Source organism: Bufo gargarizans, chromosome 1 (assembly GCF_014858855.1).
Source record: "Bufo gargarizans isolate SCDJY-AF-19 chromosome 1, ASM1485885v1, whole genome shotgun sequence".
NCBI lineage: Eukaryota > Metazoa > Chordata > Amphibia > Anura > Bufonidae > Bufo > Bufo gargarizans.
This window is the reverse complement of record NC_058080.1, coordinates 272,239,528-272,264,350: the sequence shown is the minus strand read 5'-3', so window position 1 is coordinate 272,264,350 and position 24,823 is coordinate 272,239,528. Positions and strand designations below refer to the sequence as shown.

Below are 24,823 nucleotides of genomic sequence, written 5' to 3'. Positions count from 1 at the left end.
AATGTTTGGGCAAGGTTGGGTAAGATTTCAGGTGTTTGCTGGAGTTTTCCATGAATAGTAAAATTGTTTGTCACCGTAAGATGCTTCAGGCAAGGATAGGTTCAGATAAACTAATTGATTTATTAGTTGTTTTTTTTTTTCATTCCTCTCATCTTGACCTCCATAATAAAAAACGAGCAGTGTATAATGTGACGGAAAAATGAATCCAGCCAGCGAAGGAATCAATATGGATAATAACAATACATTAGTAAGTGCCTTGAATTAACTTCCTCTACATGATAAATGCTATTTGCTGAAATGACACAACCCCTTACTTCCTTGTAACTGCCACGTCCTCTCCACTTTGATTGACAGGTCCACACAGAATAATCATCATCACACCGAGCCGTGTCAATCAAAGTGCAGAGGGTACGGCAGTTGCTGAAAGAGCTGAGCCTCTAGGTGTAAAGGCAATGGCCCTGTCGCTCCTAGAGGTTCATTTGCATATATTAAAAAACATTTTTCTCAGCAATGCGGGCACATATGAACATGGGACCAACACAGATGCCTTCTGCTGCCAAGCACACATGTAACAGGTCAGCCAGTGTCATAGGTACAAATCTGCTGACAGATTCCCTTTAAATAACCAATGCAAACATGGATAAGGAAATGCATTATTTTATTTGTAAAACATGAAATTAATGTAATTCATATTTTCACTCCTTTAAAACATCGTTCTGTGGCTAAATCTCTATGGCCTGACTTTAAGCCAATAAATTATAGAACTCTAACTTTACTGGTTCAGACACCTACGGCCAAATGGCAACAAGCTTGACAATATCTATCCAGGTTTTAAGCAATCCACCCTCCATTTAAAAAATAAATTTTGATGCAAATAAAAGAAATAAGGATCAGAACTACAAATACGGATACCTCCACAGGTTACATAAAATAGGATATTACCACTGTGGACTGCAGCCGATTCCGGTGTGAAGGCACTAGACTTTTCAGGTCTACACTCTAGAGTTAAAGCGGGGGTACAGAACGATCCAACCCCCCAATTCCATTCTCTATATAAAGATAGAAATCTTATCAGGGTTTGCTGTGAAGAGGCCATAGCAGCAACTTTTAGAAGAGTCAAGAGGACTGGGGATCGTTGGACACTGCATAGCAATGCTTTGCTCATGGCAAGGGAATGGAGGAGCACCAGAGAGAATAAGGTGCCATATAACACTGGCAGAACAATAAAAGCCCAAACTTCCAAGCTTGGAAGTATGTGGACTATATTGAAGGTTTATGGCAACAGATCTAGGACCTAAATTATGTACTTCCTTTGGATTTCACCTTCACATTGCATACTATGGGCTCAATTATGGGAATTAATAGTGAGTATTTTTACTGAAAAAAATAAAATAAAATAAATCAGGACTTCCGTTTCCAATAAATGTCTCTATATATCGTCGTCTATGCTGTCTTCCTCATCCAGGTCATCTTCATCACCTGCATCTCCAGACTCCAAATCATCTTCATCCTCCACCTAAAGAGAAGGAAAAGAACACATCAGAGAAATTTACTGTATTTTTCACAATTCCTTGTTAAAGTTGTTCCTTATTGTAACTTGTTGAGGACCACATGAAGTAATTTTTAGGCCTCATGCACACGATCATTTCATTTTTTACTGTCCGCAAAAAAACGGAAGCCGCCCATGTGCCTTCCGCAAAACAGACAAGAATAGGACATGTTATATTTTTTTTGTGGGGCCACGGAACGGAGCAACGAATTGAAGTGAAAGGGTCCGCATCAGAGTCGAACTGCAACTCGGATGCGGACCCGAACAACAGTCGTGTGCATGAGGCCTTACTCCAAAAGCAGACATCAGTATGTAAGAGGGGTGGTGAGTGTAGAGCTGTACTCACAACTCCATGGTCTTCTTCCGGGCCCCAATCTGCACTGTATCGTGCCTGCATACAACGTAAAGATGTACGTAGACGCTTACTATGACCTGATGTTGTGTGATGTCAGGTGACCAGGGAGCAGTGAGTGCAGGAAGAGCACGTGCTCCGGAGTAGGAGAGGCGAGGAGATCTGATGGAGCTTGGGGGTTTGATGGGGGTCTGATCTGAAGTCTGAGAAGGAATGGGGGTCTGATCTGCGGTATAAGAAGGAATTGGGGTCATCCTCTATATCCTAGGTGCATCTTATGGCCTGAAAAAGGTAAGTATATGCTGCGTGGTCCTGGGCTTTAAACCTGTGTCATTATAACTGAACAGTGTGTGTTTAACCCTTTCAGCCCGGAGATTTTTTGTTTTGTTTTTTGAATTTTCGTTTTGCGCTTCCTGCCTTCCCAGAGCCATAACTTTTTTATTTGTCTGTTCACATAGCCATACGAGGGCTTGATTTCTGTGGGACAAGTTGTACTTTCCAACGCCACCATTTAATATTGCATATGATGTAGTGCGGGGAAAAAAAATCCAAAATTGCAAAAAAAAAAAAAAAAGCAATTCCACCAGTTTTACTGTTTTTTTATTTACGATGTTCAATGAATGATAAAACTGACCGGTTACTTTTATTCTACAGGTCAGTACAAATCCGGTGATACCTTATATGTATAGTTTTTATTGCGTTTTGATAGTGATAAAAAAAATTAAAAAGTGCGAAAAAAAATCAGTTTTATTCTTTTGTCGCCATATTTTGACCGCTATAATTTTTTGGTAATTATGTGTACGAAGCTGTGTGGGGGCAATCTGAACTTTTGTATGACTTTTTGATCGCTTTTTATAAATAAAATTTTTTTTTTTGAAAATGAAGCAACCAAAAACTGCAAATCGCCCATTTGGACGTTTTTTTTTTTTCAGTTTTTCTGTTTGCCGTATGAGGAATATATTTTAATATCTTTATACTATGGGCATATTCGCACATCGCAACACCCATGATATGTATTTTATTTTATTTTTTTGTGCTTTTATTTTTATTTTAGGAAAAGGGGGATGATTTGAATTTTTTTAAACTTTTTTTCCTTACACTTTTTTATAGCTCCCATAGGGAACTATAACAAGCAATCATTAGATTGCTATTCTCATAGACTCCAACGCACTCGCATTGGAATCTATGATGATTTTACTACTTTCCTATGGAGCCCTATTATAGGCAAGGGCTCCATAGGAAATACTATGCAGCAGCCTTCTGTCATTCACAGGGGCTGTTGCATACACGCTCTGGCTACTCCGATCGCTGCACGGGGGAGCCGGAGCATAACCGGAAGGGCGCGCTTTCGGTTTTCAGCGCGCTCAGATGCCGTGGCCAGGATGTGACCAATTTCTGTTTATCCTCAAGGTGCCTAACCTGTTCACCAAGTTCTTTCAGTTTATTCTTCAGACCGAGAATTTTTTGGTCTTGGTCAGCCAAAAGTATCAAAAGATCATCTTGCTCCTTCTTGGATTCAGAAACCTCTTGCGTTAGTTTGATTTTCTCATCGTTTAAAATGGCTGCTGTGCTGTGAGCCGAATCTAGCTCCTGCTTTAAAGAAGACTTCTCCTCAGATAGTGCTTTAAGTTCATCCTTAAGTATAAAGAACAAAAAGAGGTGATTTACAAGTTCAGACAATTGCTTCACACTACTGCTAGCAATACACTTGTTCTATAAAGGACTTTATGGGATTAGAAAATATTGCTAATTCATATGAGAAGGGATGATGTCTCATAACATAAGGTTTCACTGCAATCAGTCCAAGATCCATCAAGGTGAAACAATGTTGTCTAACAGATGAACCAACCAACCCACACTTACCAATTCCATTCCCACCCTGTCAGCGCTATGCTGCCCCCATCTCATCTTGTTGACCGTATATCCTCGCATGTGATTACGTACATGACATGTGAGCACTGAAATGTATTAATGGCAGTAGCAGTTCAGTAGATCCTGACATGACTGTTCTAGTCAGCAATTGGTTACCACCGTCACATCAAGCTTGTCATGTAAACAAGATGTAGCAGGGGACACAGCGCTTGGCTAGTGGGCATGGCACAGAATTCAAAGGTCACCTTCAACAGTCTTTATGACGCCAACACTTCAGAATACAGTAGAGAGCGCTACTGCTCCGCACCTTCTCACACTATTCTAATATCCTGTATTCAAATCCATATTACCATCATACGTTTTTGCCTGTATATATTTTATATCGAGGATATTTTGTGCAAAACAGCATTTAAAACACACAAAAAAAGTCATAAAAACATATTGTTCTGTCCAATTCCATGCATGTTCATATGCATCCAGAGACGTCTGCGTTATTGTGCATTCATTACAGTTCCACTTCTTGGGCACTTGGCTGACGTTTTCCTGGGAGCATAGCCCACAAGCATCACTCACCACGTGACGTTTTGAGGCTGGACACAAAACCACTGCCAGCAGCGTTTTTGTGTCCGATTTGCAAAACGCAACAAATCGGATCCAGAATGAAAATCAATGTAAGTCAAAGGTGCTAGATCCATTTGTTTTTTTTGTTACTGAAAAAAACGGATCCGACACCCGTTCACTTACAATGATTTTCATACCAAATCCAATTTGTTGCGTTTTGATTTAATACAATCAGATACAAGCTGAAACGGAGCCATCAGGATGCATTAAATGCACCAGACCAGTTTAATACAGGTTCTGAGATCCTCTGCCGGATCTCAAAACTTGAATTAAAAACGCAGATGTAAAAGTAGCCTAAAATGTTTTCAATGGCAGAAATGACCTCTACAGTGCACGGTCCAGCCTTATAATTGTTGTAACGTGCATTTGTTAAACCTGAATTTTCTGTAGGGTGGAAAACATTGTATATATTATTGTGACCAACAAACCTTTAAAGAGCCGATCTCCTGCAGTAAACTTGCTATTTTTTCTTCCTGGTCATTATTTTTGGAGGAAGCAGTAGCACTGTCACCTGATGCAGATACTGTAGCCTGCAGTATAAATGGAAAAATAGATGATGACCAACCTCATTTCAATTTTGTTAAATAAATCTCGGTTAACCGCTTTTTTTTTTTTCAACTGAAGACTTATCTGGTCCTCTGGATAGGTCATCAGTATCTAACTGGTTGGGGGTCCAACTCCCGGGACCCCCGCTGATCAGCTGTTTTAGAAGGCGCTGACACTTGCAGTAGCGCTGCAGCCTTCTCTCAGCACAGCCCCTTATATTGTGTAGAAGCTGTGCTTGGTTTCGCAGCTCAGACCTATTTATTTCAACAGGGATGAGCGGCGCCTAGGCCATGTGACAGATGAACGGGTCATCACATGCATAGGCAAAGCTGCAAGAAAGCCACAGCACTAATGCAAGTGCTGGTGCCTTCAGCTGATCGACAGGACCCCCGGGTGTCGGACACCCACTGATCAGATACTGTTGACCTATCAATAAAAAAAAATAAAAAAAATCTGAAAACCCTTTTAATAAATGCCATCACGTAGAAGAGGAATAATGCCCATATTAATTTGTATATTTCACACCAAATCAAAACAAAGGAGGTAGTAGGTGTACTATGCATCTCCTTTCTGAGCAGCTGCACAACTTTTCCATTAATATAGGCTTTTTTTCTTAACCTTTCTTGGCGTTCTGTCGTATAAAAGTGCCTGTCCGCCTCTAATGATTATGTGATGAGACTGCCCACTGTGCCTCAGTCTAAGCAGGATAACTGATAAGTGAACTACAGAATGCAGAGAGCCTGGCCTTACACATTGTGAGGCCTCGTAGCCAATGTACAAACTGGACTAGTTCAAATTTGTATTTATGTTGAAGGCCGCAAAAAAACAACAACTCTACAATAAAATTAAAAAATACCTGATTTAACTAATATAAATTTCTAATTCCCTTTAATCTAGGGTGCGTACACAAAGGAAACTTACACTGGCTTCTACTTTTTGAACCAATTCCATTCTTTCCGCCTGTAGCCTGTTGATTTCTGTAGACTGAACATGGAGCTGGGATCGTAGTGTTTCCATTTCCTGTAAATTAGTAGTATAAAAACAAAGGGGGAGATTTATCAAACGGGTGTAAAGTGTGGAACTGGCTTAGTTGCCCATAGCACCTTCCACCACCTTTCATTTTACAAAGAAGAAGTGAAAAATGAAAGGTGGAAGATAATCCGTTGCTATGAGCAACCAAACCAGTTCAGAATATTATACAATTCATATTTACAAATATATTTCCTAAGTTTTGGTACTTGACACATTAACACAAGTGCATGTGCTTTAGATTTCATGGCCATACTGGTGGAACAACCGGCACTTACAATATTCTTTTATTACTATTATTTGGTTTGCATTTATGACCTGTAAAATAATGGTCTGGTCAGCGGATTCCTGCTGCTATCTGGCACGGTAAGTGTTAACTTTGGTTAATGCTTTGTCCCTCTACAGCAGGCAGCTCTTGTCCATAAAACACGAGGAGATGGAGGGTCATGTGATTCTACGTGTCCATGAGCAATCTGTGCATAGTGTAGCTTCCTGGATGCCCAGGACCTATGCCAGTACTCACTATTTCCATTGGGAAGACCTAGATCTTAAATGCCTGTTATTATTGCATTATTATCCTTTCTCACTAATGTCTTTGGGAAGAAAAATCTGCCCCCCTTAAACATTTTCTGGTGTTCCCTTATGCTGTAGACAAGGTCCTGCTAACAAACTACGATAGAGAATAAGAAGACACTGCTCCACAAGCTCTGGTAAGTCATCCATCGACCTCCTACCTGTAGTGTGTCCCCTTTATCACACAGTATGGCAATAATGTAATAATGGCAGGCAACTAAGATCTGGTGAATACTGAGACATGTCCTGGACCTGCGGCTGTTGCAAAACTACAACTCCCAACATGCCTCGATAGCTGTAGGCTGTCCGGGCATACTGGGAGTTGTAGCTTTGCAACAGCTGGAGGGCCGCAAGTTGGGCACCCTTGTCCTGGACATTTAGGAATGCGCAGATTGCTCGTGGACGTGTAGAATCACGTGACCCTCGATCTCCTGCCATTTTATGGATGAGAACTGCCTATCGTAGAGTTAGAAACCATTTCTGAGCCAGGAGTAGTGGTTTTTCGGATCAAGAAAACGGTACGGAATATTTAAATTAATATGCAGATGAAACTCGAAAAGTTTGAATATCGTGCAAAGTTAATTTATTTCAGTAATGCAACTTAAAAGGTGAAACTAACATATGAGACTCATTACATGCAAAGCGAGATATTTCAAGCCTTTATTTGGTATAATTTGGACGATTATGGCTTACAGTTTATGAAAACCCCAAAGTCACAATCTCAGAAAATTTGAATATTACATGAAATAAAAAAATAAATTAAAAAAAGGATGTTAAATAGAAAAATGTAGGATCCCTGAAAAGTATAATCATGCATATGTACTCCGTACTTGGTTTAGGCCCCTTTTGCATCAATTACTGCCTCAATGCGGTGTGGCATGGATGCTATCAGCCTATGGCACTGCTGAGGTATTATGGAAGACCAGGATGCTTAAAACAGCAGCCTTCAGCATTTCTGCATTTTTTGGTCTCATGTCTGTCATCTTTCTCTTGGCAATGCCCTATAGATTCGCTACGGGGTTCAGGTCAGGAGAGTTTGCTGGCCAATCAAGCACAGTAATCCCATGGTCATTGAACCAGGTTTTGGTACTTTTGGCAGTGTGGGCAGGTACCAAGTCCTGCTGGAAAATGAAGTCACCATATTCATAAAGCTCGTCTGCGGAACTGCTCCAAAATCTCCTGGTAGATGGCTGCGTTGACTCTGGACTTAATGAAGCACAGTGGACCAACACCAGCAGATGACATGGCTCCCCAAATCAACACAGACTGTGGAAACTTCACACTGGACTTCAAGCATCTTGCATTGTGTGCCTCTCCATTCTTCCTCCAGACTTCGAGTCCTTGGTTTCCAAATGAGATGCATCAGAAAAGAGGACGATGGACCACTGAGTAAGAGACCAGTTCTTTCTTTCTTTAGCCCGGGTAAGACGCTTCTGACGTTGTTAGTTGTTCAGGAGAGGCTTGACAAGAGGAATACGACATTTGAAGCCCATGTCCAGGATCCGTCTGTGTGTGGTGGCTCTTGATCCCTGCTGCTTGTGCACCTTTTTCTTCCACACTCGTCCCTTCCGCATAACTTTCTATTAATGTGCTTTGATACAGCACTTTGGGAACATCCAACTTCTTTTGCAATTACCTTTTGAGGCTTTCCCTCCTTATGGAGGGTGTCAGTGATGGTTTTCTGCACAACTGTCAGGTCAGCAGTCTTTCCCATGATTGTGATTCCTATGGAACCAGACTGAGAGACAATTTAAAGGCTCAGGAACCCTTTGCAGGTGGTATGGATTAATTAGCTGACTAGAGTGACACTGAGCCTAGAATACTGAACCTTTTTCACAATATTCTAATTTTCTAAGATTGTGACTTTGGGGTTTCATAAGCTGTAAGCAACAATCATCCAAATATAACAAATACAGGCTTGAAATATCTCGCTTTGCATGTAATGAGTCTCTCATATATTAGTTTTCCCTTTTAAGTTCATTACTGAAATAAATTAACTTTGCACAATATACAAATTTTTCGAGTTTCACCTGTATGGTATACTTGGTAAGTAATCTATTATTATGTCTGCTGCATATAAATAGAGTCAATAAAAAGTGGCCATCCCCTTTAAGCACATTTAAAGCCCTACTAACAAAGGAACAGCACCTTTTGGAGCTCTGTGACTTGCTCTGACACTCCAGTGGTTTGCTCTGTCTGACCGCCGGATTGACTGTACTTCTGTAGATAAAAAGAAGCAAATGAAATGTGCAACATGTATACAGCATGTCTTAGAAACAAAAAACGCAGCATCCAGCCTCTGATTAGTACAAGATATCTTCCAACCATATTAGAGGCCTCAGTATGTTCAGTGCATTGTCAGTTTTCTATTTACTTACATGGCTTATTGAAGATCACAGGTAGATTGCCTGATGCAAATTTGCCCACAGGCCTTAAACGTAACCTGTCATCAACTTTATGCTGATCTCACTGAGGGCAGCATAAAATAGTGACAGAAATGCTGATTTCAGCGGTGTGTCATACATCTGCTAAAAGTAAGTGGTTGCTGAGAACCAGCATCATAATCATTACAGCCCAGGCCTGGAAAAGAGTCAGATCTACCTGAGAAGAGTCCTGGTTATCCATACTCTCCTGCTCTCCTGCCCATCTGCTGATGGTTGGCAGTTCTCTCTGTTGTGCTTTTTCATAAGTGTATAAAACATTTATCTAAATATTCTAGTTATAGTGGATTTGATTATATATATCTACAAGAGGCCATATTGCCATTTTGTATGTATTTTAAAGATGACATAGAGAGAGTTCATGGGAAGGGCACTATTAATAAGGTTTCTTCTCATGAATGTACCAGTCTTAAAAGAGGCCTTCTTGTCTCCAAATAAATTTATGTCTGAAATAAGAGAGTAAGCTCTAGAAGCAGCTGGTGCTAATTAACTACAGTTTGGTATCTATTAATGAGGCAGAAAATCTGTGGTACCTATATACACTTATAATCAACCTTAGTTTTGTATAAGAAAATCAAAAATGTATTGTTTTATATTGTTACGTCTTATTACATAGAAACATAGTCTGCCCAATATACTGAATACTATGGATAGCCCCTGGCCCTATCTTATATGAAGGATAGCCTTATGCCTATCTCATGCATGCTTAAACTCCTTCACTGTATTTGCAGCTACCACTTCTGCAGGAAGGCTATTCCATGCATCCACTACCCTCTCAGTAAAGTAATACTTCCTGATATTACTTTTAAACCTTTGCCCCTCTAATTTAAAACTATGTCCTCTTGTAGCAGTTTTTCTTCTTTTAAATATTCTCTCCTCTTTTACCTTGTTGATTCCCTTTATGTATTTAAAAGTTTCTATCATATCCCCTCTTCTCGTTATTAAGGACATTTATGTATTTGCCATCGTATATATATTCTTAGGAACGCATATATTCCTATTATATGATGAAGACAGTTTGGGTATGGAATTTGTTAATGAGTATCTGTAAAGATGTGGTGTTTTTACTCACAATCAATTAACCGTTGGTGTAGCAGAGGAGGCACAGATATCTCTGTGAGAAAACAAGCTCATCATTTTCTTATCTATAACATAAATTTAGGAGTGTGAGAAACATTCAAAGGGGCGCCTAGAAGTCTGTCCTTAATTGGCAAGTGTCAGAATGAATCCCTCTAGTTTTGATTTAGGTTTTAGATGTCAAATGTATAGAATGCAAGATGAAGTCAGACTTGCACAGTTAACTCTTTATAGTATGATGCTAATGGCTTATACAACAGTGCCACCTAGGTATGAGTAGGTGACCTTACAACAGGCGCAGAAGTGCATTCTGGGTGATGTAGTGACACCACCCTTATCACATGTACACGCCTATCCGACCGTGATTGGAAAGTTCCAAACTAGGAAGGTGTGTCTTACTGATAAGTTTGTAGATAATAACCCACATAGAGGAGGTAGAAGAAAAAAAAAAAAAGGACCACCAACAAGAAAGGAGAGACCCCAGGAGAAAGATCCCGATGACCAGAACGTACCTTAGAGCGGACTTCCCTTAGTCTCTGCACATCATCTGCATTCTCGGTAATGTATAACTTTATTTTGTGTAATATTGACATACATTAATCAGGCTGATATTTAGCAAACTCTCCGCTGTTGGCAGATGTGTAGTTGTTAAAGGGCGCTACATCAATATTATAACTATTCAGTAACGACACGTATTACTGAATCAAAGATCTAATATTGCTTTTCAGAAGAAACTCTGATTGGAATTTCATAGTCAATATCAGGCTTGATAATTTATATTGCTACCTATTATCTGAGATTTGTCATAGTTGTGTACAGAGCAAGGGTTCGTATCTTATTAAAGGTTATTGAGTTTTTATATCTAAAATTGTGGTCAAGACGTATTGTATTATAGTCTTATGTCTGAGAGGTACTGTGAATACGCTGATATTTGTGTTGGTGCCATCTTGTGGTGCATTTTGGGTACTATATTTTACTAACTATCATTGGTTTTATATTCATTCTTATTGATGGTATATAAATTATTGTATAATAAATCATTTATATTTTTGCATAGATGTTTGCACCTTGTTTTACTGATTGCATAATATAATTAAATAACCGATTGAACTCTTTTTGAGGTGTCATATATGTCGACATCGAGGATCAAAATCATTTCAAATTTTTCTTTGATCCTTTCTTTTATATAAAGCCTTTTGCTTTATATCCCCGACATCTCCTAGAGAGAAAGAGAGAACACTAGGTAAAAGACTGTCAATCATACGCAGGTGGGCAGGGAGAACAGGAATTTATGAATAACCATGACTCTTCTCAGGTGGCTGTGACCCTTTTCCAGGCCCAGTCTGCAATGATTGTGATGTTGGTTCTCGGCAACCACTTACTTTTAACTTTTAAATGACAGAGTGCTGAAATCAACTCACCTGTCTACGTTATTCTGCCATTTGTATGGGCAGCATAAAGTTGATGACAGGTTCCCTTTAAAAGGGGTTTTCCCATCAGACACAATGGGGGCAATATCGCTAGGATATGCCCCCATTGTATGATGGGTGCGGGTCCCATCCCTGGAACCCGCACCTACACAGATAACGGAGCGAGGAAAGGTGGTGGAGGGCGTACTGCACATGCGCAGCCACCCCATTCATTTCTATGGGGCCGCCCAAAATAGCTGAGCGCTGGCTATTGTATGAAGAGAGCGATTGGCGGTGGCCGGACTCCGTTCCATTCTCGACGTAGATGCGGGTCCCAGAGGTGGGACCCGCATCTATCAGACAACGGAGGCATATCCTAGCAATATGCCCCCATTGTCTGTGATGGGAATACCCATTTAATCACCTGAACGTTAGACTGGAAACTCAGAGTTTCTTCTACATCTGAATGTCAATTAGCACACTATCCCAACGTGAATACAGTATATAAACAAAAATCTTACCAAGTTTTCTACAAAAGTGTTCTTTTCAGAAAGCTCTCCTTGCAGTAATTCTTGCTGTTTCTTCAATTCTTCTATTTCCTCTTTTAACCGGCTGACCTCTTCAGACTGAAAGCCATTCATCTGTGCATTGCTGTTATGTGTGTTGTGATGCTGGTTATCTTTTCCTAGTTATATAAAAAGGAAATGCCAAGTGAATGGATCTAGGCCTCCAACAAAAAGGACAGAAGGAATGCAGAATGCGAGAATTGTCATAAATAAGGATTCACTCACATAGTAAGGAAGGAAAAAAAAAGAGATCCTATAACCATTGGTATTCATTAAAGACCCACTCAAGTATTTTTATTTATTTGTAATATATATAATGTTGACTCACCAGCAATACTAAGTGTCATTTGTTTAATTGCAGCTCATCTGCATTTATACATTTTGAACCCTTTAATTATGGGTAGATGTGTCATCCCCCCTCCCCACCCCCCATAGGTCCAGAACTTGATCTCCATTGTAGACAAGAGAATCTCTCCTGCTTGGCTGACTTTCTGTAAACTACCCTTATCAGATCTCTGCTGGCAGCACTCAGAGAGCTCCCTATCCAGCTCTGCTTCCTTGTCATTCTGCAATTCCCTCCGTACATAAAGTGCGGCTGAAGATGTCACTTCTACAAAGGAGTGCAGTGATTTAACATTTGAGTCCATAAACAGCTGTACAACTCCCATGACTCACACTATACTATATATTTTGATTACATGCAACTTCACACTGCTCTCCCCTGCCTCCTGCTTGTTAGGGCTGACAAGGAGATACCTATCACAAGCAGGAGGCAGAAGAGACAGGCTGAAGCTGTATTACATAAGAATATACTAAGACTGTGTAATGTGCGTTAGGGGACAGAAGGTCCATGTCATTGATCTATCATTGCCTGCCTGAACCTCTGCATCAGGGATCAACCTCCGACACTCAGCTGTTCTGAAACTCCCAGAATCCTTCTTTCACATCTATGGGAGTTACAAGAACAGCCGAGTAAAAGTACATGCTGGGAGTTGTAGTTTCACGGCAGTTGGAGTGCCGAACTCTTTGATAATACCTAAGAGTTCTGTTATGCAGGCAAAACATTGCTGGAGTGCTTCTTTATGTAAGACATGAGCACAATATTTAGATTCTATTTTTTACACAATGGTCAATACTGATTACATACAATGAAGGTATGAATATCTGACCATTACCTAGTTGCACCTTGAGAAGATTGTACTGATCTTTGTGCTGTTGAATCTGCACGAGTTGCTGGGAGATAGTAGTCTGGAACTGTTCATTTTTAGCTTGTAAAGAAGAGACTGATTGTTTTAATTCTTCCAGTTGTATGTCCTACAAAATATAAATGAAGGAATGATAAACCTTAGTTCCTACTCATCAAGGATCTTCCAGTGTTACTGTAACAGAGGCAGCACCTGCTATGTATGGAGCAGGCTCAGTTGTTTAGCCCACTGAATATTTTTTTTAGCAACCTATAACATATATATATGCCCACTGCTCTTAGAGGTAAAGAGTAGGGTTGCTTCGGGTATCGAAATTTCGATACACAATCAATACTTTTGTAACCGTTTCAATACAATACCGGGATTTCCATTTTTTCGATATTGGGCTGCGCTACAAGTTCCCACAGCAGCACACGGAGAAGGAAGCAGTCTCTCCCTCTCCCCTGTGCTGCCGCTGCCAATGAGGAGAGACGGGAGGAAGAGGAGGAGGGACAGGCGCACCTGAGGGGTTAACTGTGGCTGATCGCAGCGCCCTGTCAGAGGCAGGGAGCCGGCTATGCAATTCTGCCGGCACCGCCTCCAGTATTAAAGGTTAACCATCATTGGTGGTGCAGTGTGCCCTCCCCCCTCCCTAGAATTAAAAACATTGGAGGCGCAGTGCGCCCTTCTCCCTTCCCCAGTATTAAAAACATTGGTGGAGCAGTGCGCCATTCTCCCCTCCCCAGCATTAAAAACATTGGAGGCACAGTGTGCCCTCCCCACCCCCAGTATTAAAATGATTGGTGGCATTGGACACAGGGTTCCCTCCCCTCCTCTCATTGGTGGCAGTGGAAGCTTCTGATCGGAGCCCCAGCAGTGTAATCCTGGGGCTCCGATCGGTTACCATGGGCGCTACTGAAGCCCAGGCTGCCATGGTAATCTCCCTACTGCCGTGTGTACTAAGCACAGGGCAGCAGGGAGAGTGTGAAGTCCTATTCACTCTAATAGAGCTCCATTAGGGCGAATAGGACAAGGGATCAAAAGATCCCAGGCTCTAGCCCCTAAGGGGGAAATAGTTATTAAATTAAAAGTAAAAAAAAATTAAAATAATAATATACCAACCAGAATATTAAAGGGACACTGACAGGGCCAATAAGCATATTGAGGTATATATATGGCACTACAGGTCTTATAATGGGTATTACAATCATATAAGTGTCCCCCCTGTCCACATTATACATACAGTAAACTTTAAGTTTTATAACCTGCTCCAACGGTCTTCAATCTGCCCAAGGGGCGGCGTTTCACCTCTCTTGCGCCCAGCCAGCCTCCCCCAACTGCCGCTTTGAAGCGCCGCCCAGCTCATGAATATTCAGTTTGCTGGGCGGCTTCTGCGGTCCCCGCTCTGAAGCGCTGCGCTGAACAGTGCCCTGCGCATGCGCCGGATCTTGTGAAGTCGGGGACAGTAAGGGCCGCCCAGCGAAGTGAATATTGATGAGCTGGGCGGCGCTAATATTTATTATCTAATATAATTTTTTATTTTATGTTTATTTTTAAGAGATTTTTGTAAATCATGTATTATATTGTTTTGCCCACACTGTACATTTTTGTTTAGTGCACTATACACATCTTTTCTCATATTTATATATATTTATTTTTTCACACATTTTGTCACTCAGATTCAATCACTTTTAGATCATATTAAATTTATTTTATTTTATTACTTCAAGATTATGTGCTTTATGATATACCCACTAAGCTCGATCATGGTATTCCATCTACTATCTATTTTATTCTGCTTGATATATTGATATGCGTTGGGCCCGCACATGAGTTATACCATGTTTGATCCCTCCAGCATTTTCGTGAACTAAGTATCGCGGTTTTGCCGGGGATATCACGTGCTTTAATGGGTGGTCATGTGACTGCTACGTCACTGCTGACTTCGCGTCTTACTAATGCGCCTCCATCATTTCCTTCCCTCTTCTTCTAGCGCCATGTATTTAGATGTTATATATTTTTGATTAGGTTGTGGGGTTCACGATTGGTTGGCCATTGTATTTAATGTGTGTCCCTCGGAGATGACGCCAGACACCAGACGAAGGTCCGCCAAAACACGCGTCGGGGCTGGCGCCATCCCAGAGGTGACACATAATGGGTAAATAGACTCTTTGCATTATATGGATTTGATATTTATATGCACTTGCACTTGATTATTGTTCATGTGTGGACTTGAGTCACCATTTGTGTCTCTTGATGTGGATGTCGCCTTTTCCCTGCACTTGTTTTTATGTATGGACTGTTAATTATGAATTGTTAATAAATTATACTTCTATTTCATGCGTCTGGTAATTTTTGATGGACATATGTACATATAGAGTAAGTATGTATAGTGCATTGTTCACAGGAAAGATGATCATTTCTATCTAGACTACATAGCTTGACAAAAACTATGGCAAATACAAGTGAACATAGTTATCAACCCCATTATAGCTTGCTGTATGGCAAGTTAAAACATAAGTAGTAATCAGATCATCTCAGCTCTGTACAGAAAAAAGGGCTTCAAATTTTTAAAAAGACCAATTGAAAATGTTTTAGCTCAAAAGGAGTACAACGCAGTAATAAAAAAATAGCTCCTAGAGGTGTACATAGCTTTTAAGGGCTATTGGTTATTTATTACTTTTACCTGCTCTCGGATGACACTTTTGTAGTGAGATATAATGTTATCATGCTGCTCCAGGGACTTTTTCTCCTCTTCTTCTTTCTTGTCTTCTTCACTCGATTTGTAGATAGCTTTAGAAATGACCACTAGAACCAAGAAGAGAGTAAGGCTCAATATTCCATCTATTTCAACCCAACACTGGCTAATGCTGTATTTTTTTAGTATAGCACTATGCACAAATACATAGCAATATATACAAATAGATCTACATACACATTATTCGCATACTATGCGTCAGAGCATTACAGGAACATTGAGAACAATCTAAACAGAAGAAACAAGAGAAAATGTTTTTTCTATTCTTTTTTAGAACTTGTGCGTTTTGAAGATTGGCGTATTTTGTAGATGTTCACCGCCGTCAGTAGGACAAATGATAATATGTTTCACATTTCCATCTATCACCAAAACTCTCCATTTTTATAAAGCCTTTTTACCTCATGCAACAAGCATCATGTTGTGTTCGTTGAATTTTGCTCTAATCCTAAAAATACTGGGGCAAATTTACTGAACATTTTAAAACGCAGAGAGGGTAAACTTAGACAGGCAGTCTAAAGACGCATCACATTTCTCACAGCCACTCATGCTGGATGAGAAATCGGGTGCACGGTTAGACCCTTTTGTCTATCGTTATATCTATTGGTTGCCTTACTTGGGAATAGCATTTTGTGACAATTTTGGTGAGAATTGTTGCACCTTAAGTCATGGCCCTTTCCCACTAAGCTACTCCGAGTTCCCCAACTACACTACTTGACAAGCTAGGTGCAGCGGATTTTTATTTTGTCACCTTGGCCTCATAGATAGGTCCAAATCATAGATGTGCAAAAAATGCACCTCAGTACGCCAACTTTTGGTGCATTTTACGGCAAGGTCTTGTTGCACTCAAATTAGTAAATGTGAGAGGCTGCCTGTTGCTGCAATCCCAGGAATTAGCTAGCTTGTTTCCCTCTAGAGCGATAGGGACAGCCTGCCATTCTCCGCTGGGGTAGGATAATCAGGTGTAACTGTCGTTTTAGGCAATTATTGAGAATAAGCCATTATGTGGGTGTACATGAGGAAAATACTATTTCTGTAGATTACGTGGTTTGCCCTGTACTCATGCATTCTATGTCGACTGTCCCTGTGTCCATTATGTAATTTGTGTGTATTAAACATAGATTCGTGTCATCTAAACTAAATGCGTTAAGCAAACGCCTTCAATGGCTTTTGCTTCGAGATAACGCAATGAGTATTTGAGTTAAGAGTTGGTGTGTTACCCCTGCTACATCTTGGAGCTTGCATCATGTCTGCCCATAGAATACACATGGAGAAAGAGAATAATCTGCTCCATGACTCTCTGTACCCAACTTCAGAAGCTGCAGCACTAATGGAGGACGTTATAAAGCAGTACTTGGTAGTTTAGGGGGGAATCCTGCACTTAAATAAGATGGTAAGTCACTTACAAACACTCTCTCTGCCTATCTGCAGCAGCTCCTCTTCTCCTCCCCCATCCCCAGACAACTTCAGTGAGAGGAATATAAGCAGTGAATTGAGAGTTAAAGGGGTTGTCCCACAAAAAATGTCCTACAGTTTAAAAACCAGCACCTGGACCTGAATACTTTTGGAATTGTGTGTTATTAAAAATTTAGTTTAGACACTGGGGGAGATTCCACCTTTCATTTTCCAAAGGAGCTGAGAAAAATAAAAGGTGGAATCTGATTGGTTGCTATGGGCAACTAAGCCAGTTCTACTTTACACCAGTTTAATAAATCTCCCCCACTGAGTTATTAAGGCTACTTTCACACTAGCGTTCGGAGCGGGTCCGTCATGTTTCATCAGACGGATCCGCTCCTATAATGCAGACGTTTGCATCCGTTCAGAACGGATCCGTCTGCATTATAACTTAGAAAAATTTCTAAGTGTGAAAGTAGCCTGAGCAGATCCGTTCCGACTTATAATGAAAGTCAATGGGGGACGGATCCGCTTGAAGATTGAGCCATATGGTGTCATCTTCAAGCGGATCCGTCCCCATTGACTTCCATTATAAGTCGGAACGGATCTGCTCGCCTCCGCACGGCCAGGCGGACACCCGAACGCTGCTTGCAGCGTTCAGGTGTCCGCTCACTGAGCGGAGCGGAGGCTGAGCGCTGGCAGACGGATGCATTCTCAGTGGATCCACCTCCACTGAGAATGCATTAGGGCCAGACGGCTGCGTTCAGGGCCGCTTGTGAGCCCCTTCAAACGGAGCTCACAAGCGGACACCCGAACGCAGGTGTGAAAGTAGCCTAAACTGTATCTGAGTAGCGCCACCTGCTGTTTGCTTTTTTCTTATTTCTTTGACCTGCTCACTGAGATGGCCGCACATGCTCAGTTTCATCCTTCAACTGGCTCCTGAGCTGGGATAGGGAGAGCATGGACACGCCCCCTTATCTGCAGCAGAGAAGACACTCCCCTTCAGCTGTCAGCTTGACATCAATCTAGCAGAGCATTGAATGGGGAGATCTCTGGATCCATGTGAGGTACAGGGCTGGTTCTAGCTTTGTCATGTACTATATGATGTCTGATTAGAATTTTTTACATTAGTCATGGGATAACCCCTATTCAACTGGATCAATATAGCAAGTGCGTACACAGGTGTACTTCGTCTACATATTACTCAACTCAACAAAATTAAGTACCAAAATACCAGTACATATATCAAAATGTATTGTATTATCATTAAAAAACAGATATACATATACAAATGTGGAAACAGGATAAAGTGCAAGTCCCTTTAAGTCTCAACCTACTCTGCATCATATTGAAATGGAGTTTCCAGTCGAGATAGATGATGGATATGAGATAGATGATGGATATGAGATAGATGATGGATATGAGATAGATGATGGATATGAGATAGATGATGGATATGAGATAGATGATGGATATGAGATAGATGATGGATATGAGATAGATGATGGATATGAGATAGATGATGGATATGAGATAGATGATGGATATGAGATAGATGATGGATATGAGATAGATGATGGATATGAGATAGATGATGGATATGAGATAGATGATAGATATATAAACAATATGGATTGGTATCTTACCCTCTAATTCCTTAACTAATTTGGTGAACTCGTGATCAAACATCATGTGGTCAGGACTGGAGAAACTTGGTTGGGGTTTCTGAGCAGCCTTTGAATAGAATTCATGCTTTGTGATGAAGCTCAGCTTTTCAATAAAGATTTCCTTCCCTATTCTTTTTTCTATCAATTGCTTCAACTTCTCTCTAAAGAAAAAGAGCCAATGTAGTGAGGTTAACAGACAGCATATGGTACCACAATTGGATTTATACACCCACAAAACTCTAATGAAAATCTCCCTCGGCAATAAGGCAGAGGTTTCTACTATCCTCTTCTTTTAATGCACCTGATAGACGCGGATATTGTGTGTGAACATACAAACCATACTAACTATTAGAAGAAGTGAATAAGCGATCGGCGTATGAGGAAAAAGGAGGACTTTGTTACACACTTACTTGGTATTGTTTTCAAGCGAGTTATCGGTATAGTAAATGCAGATTCCTAGGAGCAGGGCACACAAGCCCTGAACAAGCTGCTCCTCTTCTCCAAGGTTCTCCGATATCTGCGCTGTGAGCTGGATGTCCACTAAGGAAGAAGATTTCTCAAGAAAGAAGACATTGCTACCTTTTAGTGGTACTTTAAAGTGAAGAGTAACACTCTGCCTGAGGTTTGGTCATGTGGAAGATCTGGGTTTGGTGCTCATTCTAGATCTGACTATGAGGCTCTATAGTTCTGTGTACATCTCTGGGGAAGGTCTGAGGAACATGGACATCAGTCACTTATTTTTATTACTGTTCAGATTATAGACTACTTTTCAGTGTCCATTTTATGAACATCATAAAAAGTTAGTATTTTCAGTATGAAAAATGTTTTGGCATAACAATGATAATATAATGCAAACCCAACCAGTCACAAGAATGAGGTCCCGAGTCCCTTGTGTGACAGGAGCAGTAGTGTGCAAGTGTGGCCACCAGACCGCTGAGTGCTGTAGACAGTGAGTGGAGCAGAGGTCACACGCACTACCATTACTTTCACACACTGAACTCGGGGATCCCTGTTCTTGGAACTTGCAGGGGTCCCAGAGGTAGGACTCCCAAGCGATCAAAGATTTATCATCTTTGGATAGGTAATACATGATTTGTAATAAAAGGATACAAAAGGCACATTAGCTGCGTTGTGTAGAAAATGTGTAACCGCAATGGGACAGTTGGTTAACCAAGTGCACAGCAACATTAACAGTCCAACTCTGGTCTGCACTTTACTACCCTGCAGAAACGGAAGACGATGTATAAAATCATGCCAACAATTTGTTGAGTGGTGTATATATAACAAGCCTTGCAAGTAAATGTCCCCCTCCCACTGTTTTCTGCCTCGTGGATACACTTAACGGTTTCAAGTTGTATTAAAAAAAAAAAAAAAATATTTAATACTGCACAATGGAAACCCTTTAATCAGGCCACACACATTAGAAGAATTACGGCTGCCCCCGACAATTTCAGCTGACCATCTAATGTGTACAGGGGTGTCCAAACTTGAATTTCCACATGCCTGATCCTTTTCTTCTCAAGGGAGATAAGCTGCCACCAGGTGTCTGTCAGCGGCCTGGGCAGGAAAGTATTGTAAGTGAACCGTTTGCTCCCAATACCTGCCTGCTCATCATAGGAGGTGAGAACTGCGTTTCCATGCAGCAATCTCCTCCACTATATAGTGATGAATGATTGCTGCTGAGATTGCTCCTGCTCATACAGCTGCAATTCCCCGTTCTATTGATAACATATGCACGTTTGCCTGAGCGGAACGTGTATGTGTATATCTAATGTGTGACCAGCCTTAAGGTAGGCCACCAATATCTGATCAATGGGGACTCAACTAATGGCACTGCTACCGATCAGATGAATTAATCCCCTTCCTTATGCTTTCTGCACGTCAATCAGCTGATCATCATAGGTACCACCGGGCAACCAGCTGATGTTTTTGTCGGAGAAGATGGTGCAGGCTAGGCATTTGGAAATGCAGTGTTACATGGTGCCCATTGGACATCTCAAGTCTGGCAGAACAGGAATCACTTTTACAGAACGGCTTTCCACTGTGGCTCAAAAAGGGGGTCTCAAGTGGGAGAGCTCCCTTTATGATGTCCACATTTCCTAAAAGGGAGTATGAACAGGTGTTGCCTTCATAAAGGAGCTTTCCAGGAATTCGATATTGAGGACCTATCGTCAGGTTGGGTCATCAATATCAGATTGGCGGAGGTCCGGCTCCTGGCACCCCCAACAATTAGGTGTTCTGAAGGAGGCTGCAGCACTCACTGCAGTGACATAGCCTCCTAAAAGCTTACCAAGCACAGCGCCATACATTGTATAGTTGTTATCCTTGGTATTGCAGCTCAGGATCATTTATGCAAATAGGACTATGCTGCTCCTAGGCCATGTGACGGATGAACATGACATCACTGGCCTAGGAAGAGGCCACTAAGACACTCAGAGGGGTTCTGCAGCCTCTTCAGACATATGATCGGAGTGTGTGCTGGGAGTCAGACCCCCAACTCATCTGACCCATCCTGAGAATAGGACATCGACATATAAATCCTGGAAAACCACTTCAGTGCTGCAGATGCTTTTATCAGAATGAGGGAGAGGCAGCTTACCTTATTTTTATAACCCGGGCAGATCTATTAATATGGGTGGGACCAAAAAGTCTGTTTGGCGCATTGCACACAACTGTATGACTTGCACCTTATAGACAATTATTATAAAGATAGGCCAACCCTCAAATAATATGTGAGCGGCTCTCCACCCGTATTTTGCACTTCTGCAAGATCCCGTGTGGCACTTGGCTTTCTTGCATGAATCCTGCTGGGAACTTGCTGTTCTTCTAAGTAAAGCTAGTCCCATGTTCTTTGATTTTTTATTTTTTTGGAATTTTGTACAAGTCATGACATAGGCATGAACATTTCTTCACTTCTAGTAGTTGCCACTACACCGTTACAGACCAGAATTTTAGGGGAAATAGGGTTAAATCACCATTCTAAAATCTTCATTCTGGAAACCATTGAGATCACAAGTTCTATCAAAGTGATCTATTATCTATCTAGAATATTGGAAGATCATTTTGACAGGTTCTGAATATACCTTTATATTTATACCATCAGCAACCAAATTGATAAAATATAAAGTATTATAGAAGATAGTAGACAGTCTTCTCTGGACACAATGAAAACTAAAGCACTCACAGCATGCATGGACTTTCAGTGACATGTCTTAATTCACAAATTCCAGCAGCAAAGTTAGCACATAGTTTAGATAACCCCAAAATGCAACAGCAAAACAATTACAAAGAGGTTAGTGCAAGTCAATTTTAGAAATCTATTGAAAGAAATTAACAGGGCTTCTTCAGTCAAAACAACCAATAAATACAGTAGTGATGTATACATTGAAAATGTTTCTACTTCCTTTTTGGTGGCACTTCTCTCACCCCTCCACCTACATTGATGGTACTGGTGAATGGTCCTAAAGGTTGTTTGAATAGGATAGGGAACAATTATTAGATAAGTTGGGGCCCTAACGCTGGGACTTCCACCGATCACGAGGGACCCGTACCCCCTGCAAACCCCCTGGCCACAAATGCATGTAGCTGCTCCATTAATTTCTATGGGAGTTCTGGAGATAACTGTACTTGGCTATTTCCGGACGCTGGACTGCTCAGTTCATTTCAGGGAGGCAGCAGGGGACCTCACTCTCTTGATTGGTGGGGGAATCACCGGGATTATCGGTGGACAGGGGATAACTTCAAACAATCGGAGTACCCCTTTAACACGAAGCAGGCTAGCGCTATCAGCAGCATGTGTCAGCTGACACCCTACTAAACTCTGATCCCAGTTATTTACCGCTTATATGCTGCAGGCAATGGTGACTACTACATCAAAGCAGGACCGTATGTGGAACCATTCATATCAATGGTCCGCAAAAAAATAAAAAATAAATGGAAGTTACTCCGTGTGCACGCCATATGTCCGTTCCGCAAAAAAAAAACAGAATACGTCTCATTATTGTCCGCATTATGGACAAGTATAGTACTGTTCTATTAGAGGCCAGCTGTTCTGTTCTGCAAAATACGGAATGTACACGGACGTCATCCATATTTTTGCCAGATCTGCTTTTTTGCGGACCGCAAAATACATACGATCGTGTGGATGAGCCCTTAGACAGAGGGAGGTGCTAATAGTACACTGTACTATGAAGTATTGCAGTGTATTATACGAGGAATCACCTGGTCCACTGCCAAGACTAAATAAATAAAAAAGTGAAACATTAAAATGTACTAAAAAAAAGAAACATTTTTTCCACTGCAAAATGTTATGAGAATTAAAAAAAAAAATAAAAAAAAAAACACAACATGATTTGTATCACCACAACCAAATTGCACACAAGCACATCAGTAAAAAAACACTATTGGAGCTCAGGTGGCTTTGACTTCCAGCTTCATCAGTGCCCCCTTCTTCAGTGCCATAAGGTGAAGCCGGTAAGGTACAAACCGTGCTTTTTACTCATATGCTTGTGTACAAGAAATTAATTTTGCAAGTAAAAAAAAAGGAGTGGGTACACTGCATGTTTTTTTTTTTTTTATCAGAACCCTTCTTTTCTCATTTCTTTATATACCACAAAAGTAAAGGGGACCTGGAAAGTGGTCATCTGGAGGACTTGGATGCACAGGAAGTTTCACCCAATTGATGACCCATACAGCGGAGTGGAGTACAGAGCCTCGGCTAGAAACACGGAGGCAGATGAGGATGAAAGGACTTCTCTGGACAAGTGGATGTGGTGAGCAAATCCACATGAAACTGGAAAAGACTTGATTTTAACAGACTACTGTTATATTGGACTGTCTGTAGACAGGAAACTCCAAGGTCCTACCATTTGCAATTTAGTAATTGTACTAACCCACTGAATACAGAAAATACAGTAATTGGACCATACAAAATTCAAAAAAACCTGTGGTGGAAATGCTGTTTTTTTTTTTTTTTTGACCCCTCAAAATCACCTAGTGTCCACTGGAAGAGCTTCAAAAATGGAATTTAAAGAGGACCTGCCATGCAAATACTTGCAGTTACCATGGCAAAATTCTGGAGCCATTGACAACTGGGTGTTACTACTGCAGTTGTCAGTTGCGAGCATCCTAACACAGTCTGACCCTGTGTAATAAGAGTCTAGGGAGACTCTTGGCAAGGGAATGGTAACACCTGGTTATCCATTCATATATTCATACATTTCCAAAAGGATTATTAGAGGAACAGCTTTTCTCAGACAACTGCCTATGGGATTCTCAAGGTAATTAAAGAGGTTATCCTGGATTTCCTTATCCTTAGGATATTCGATTGATGGGGTGCAGCTCTCTCAGGCAGGGCTGGGCTAACACAGAGCCTGGGGAGGCTCCAGCCTCTGGGCAGCAGGCAAGCCACTGACCACGTTGCTGCTGCTGCCGTGCCTGCCGGCCGCGCTGGATGGGGGGGGGGGGGGGGGGCTGCTTGACTTGAGTCATCTACTGATCAGTGATCATCAGAGCATTAGAGCTGCAGGAATAAATAACATCTAAATGTATGCTGGGGTAGATGGGGGGGGGGGGTCGAGGGCTGATGGGGGGAGGGGGGTTAGATGATGGAGTACTGTAAACATCTAATAGCCTGCAGAGTTCAATGGAGAGCAACATCTCCTTCAGACAGCAGATAGTAGGACCTCCAGTGATCTAATATCCATGGCCTATCCGACAGATCAATCAAGATTAAAATTCCTGAAAGCCTTTCAATCCACAAGAGGAGAACTCACAGACTGAAAAGGA

General features: G+C 41.2%; 1 protein-coding gene across 6 annotated transcripts in view; it reads right to left on the bottom strand.

The window, feature by feature from the left end:
- Nucleotides 1-641: 641 nt before the first annotated feature.
- USO1 (USO1 vesicle transport factor) overlaps nucleotides 642-24,823 on the bottom strand; it is a 58,520-nt gene continuing 34,338 nt past the window's right edge. For all 6 annotated transcript variants that reach the window (XM_044303162.1, XM_044303170.1, XM_044303179.1 and 3 more), the window contains 11 exons: nucleotides 20,147-20,257; nucleotides 19,447-19,565; nucleotides 19,016-19,197; nucleotides 15,906-16,027; nucleotides 13,211-13,349; nucleotides 11,991-12,154; nucleotides 8,691-8,762; nucleotides 5,862-5,960; nucleotides 4,823-4,924; nucleotides 3,321-3,536; nucleotides 642-1,516 (listed from right to left, as the gene is read on the bottom strand). In XM_044303162.1, coding sequence (XP_044159097.1) covers nucleotides 1,430-1,516; nucleotides 3,321-3,536; nucleotides 4,823-4,924; nucleotides 5,862-5,960; nucleotides 8,691-8,762; nucleotides 11,991-12,154; nucleotides 13,211-13,349; nucleotides 15,906-16,027; nucleotides 19,016-19,197; nucleotides 19,447-19,565; nucleotides 20,147-20,257 — 1,413 coding nt within the window. In that variant the 3' untranslated portion in view covers nucleotides 642-1,429. The remainder of the gene's footprint in view (nucleotides 1,517-3,320; nucleotides 3,537-4,822; nucleotides 4,925-5,861; nucleotides 5,961-8,690; nucleotides 8,763-11,990; nucleotides 12,155-13,210; nucleotides 13,350-15,905; nucleotides 16,028-19,015; nucleotides 19,198-19,446; nucleotides 19,566-20,146; nucleotides 20,258-24,823) is intronic.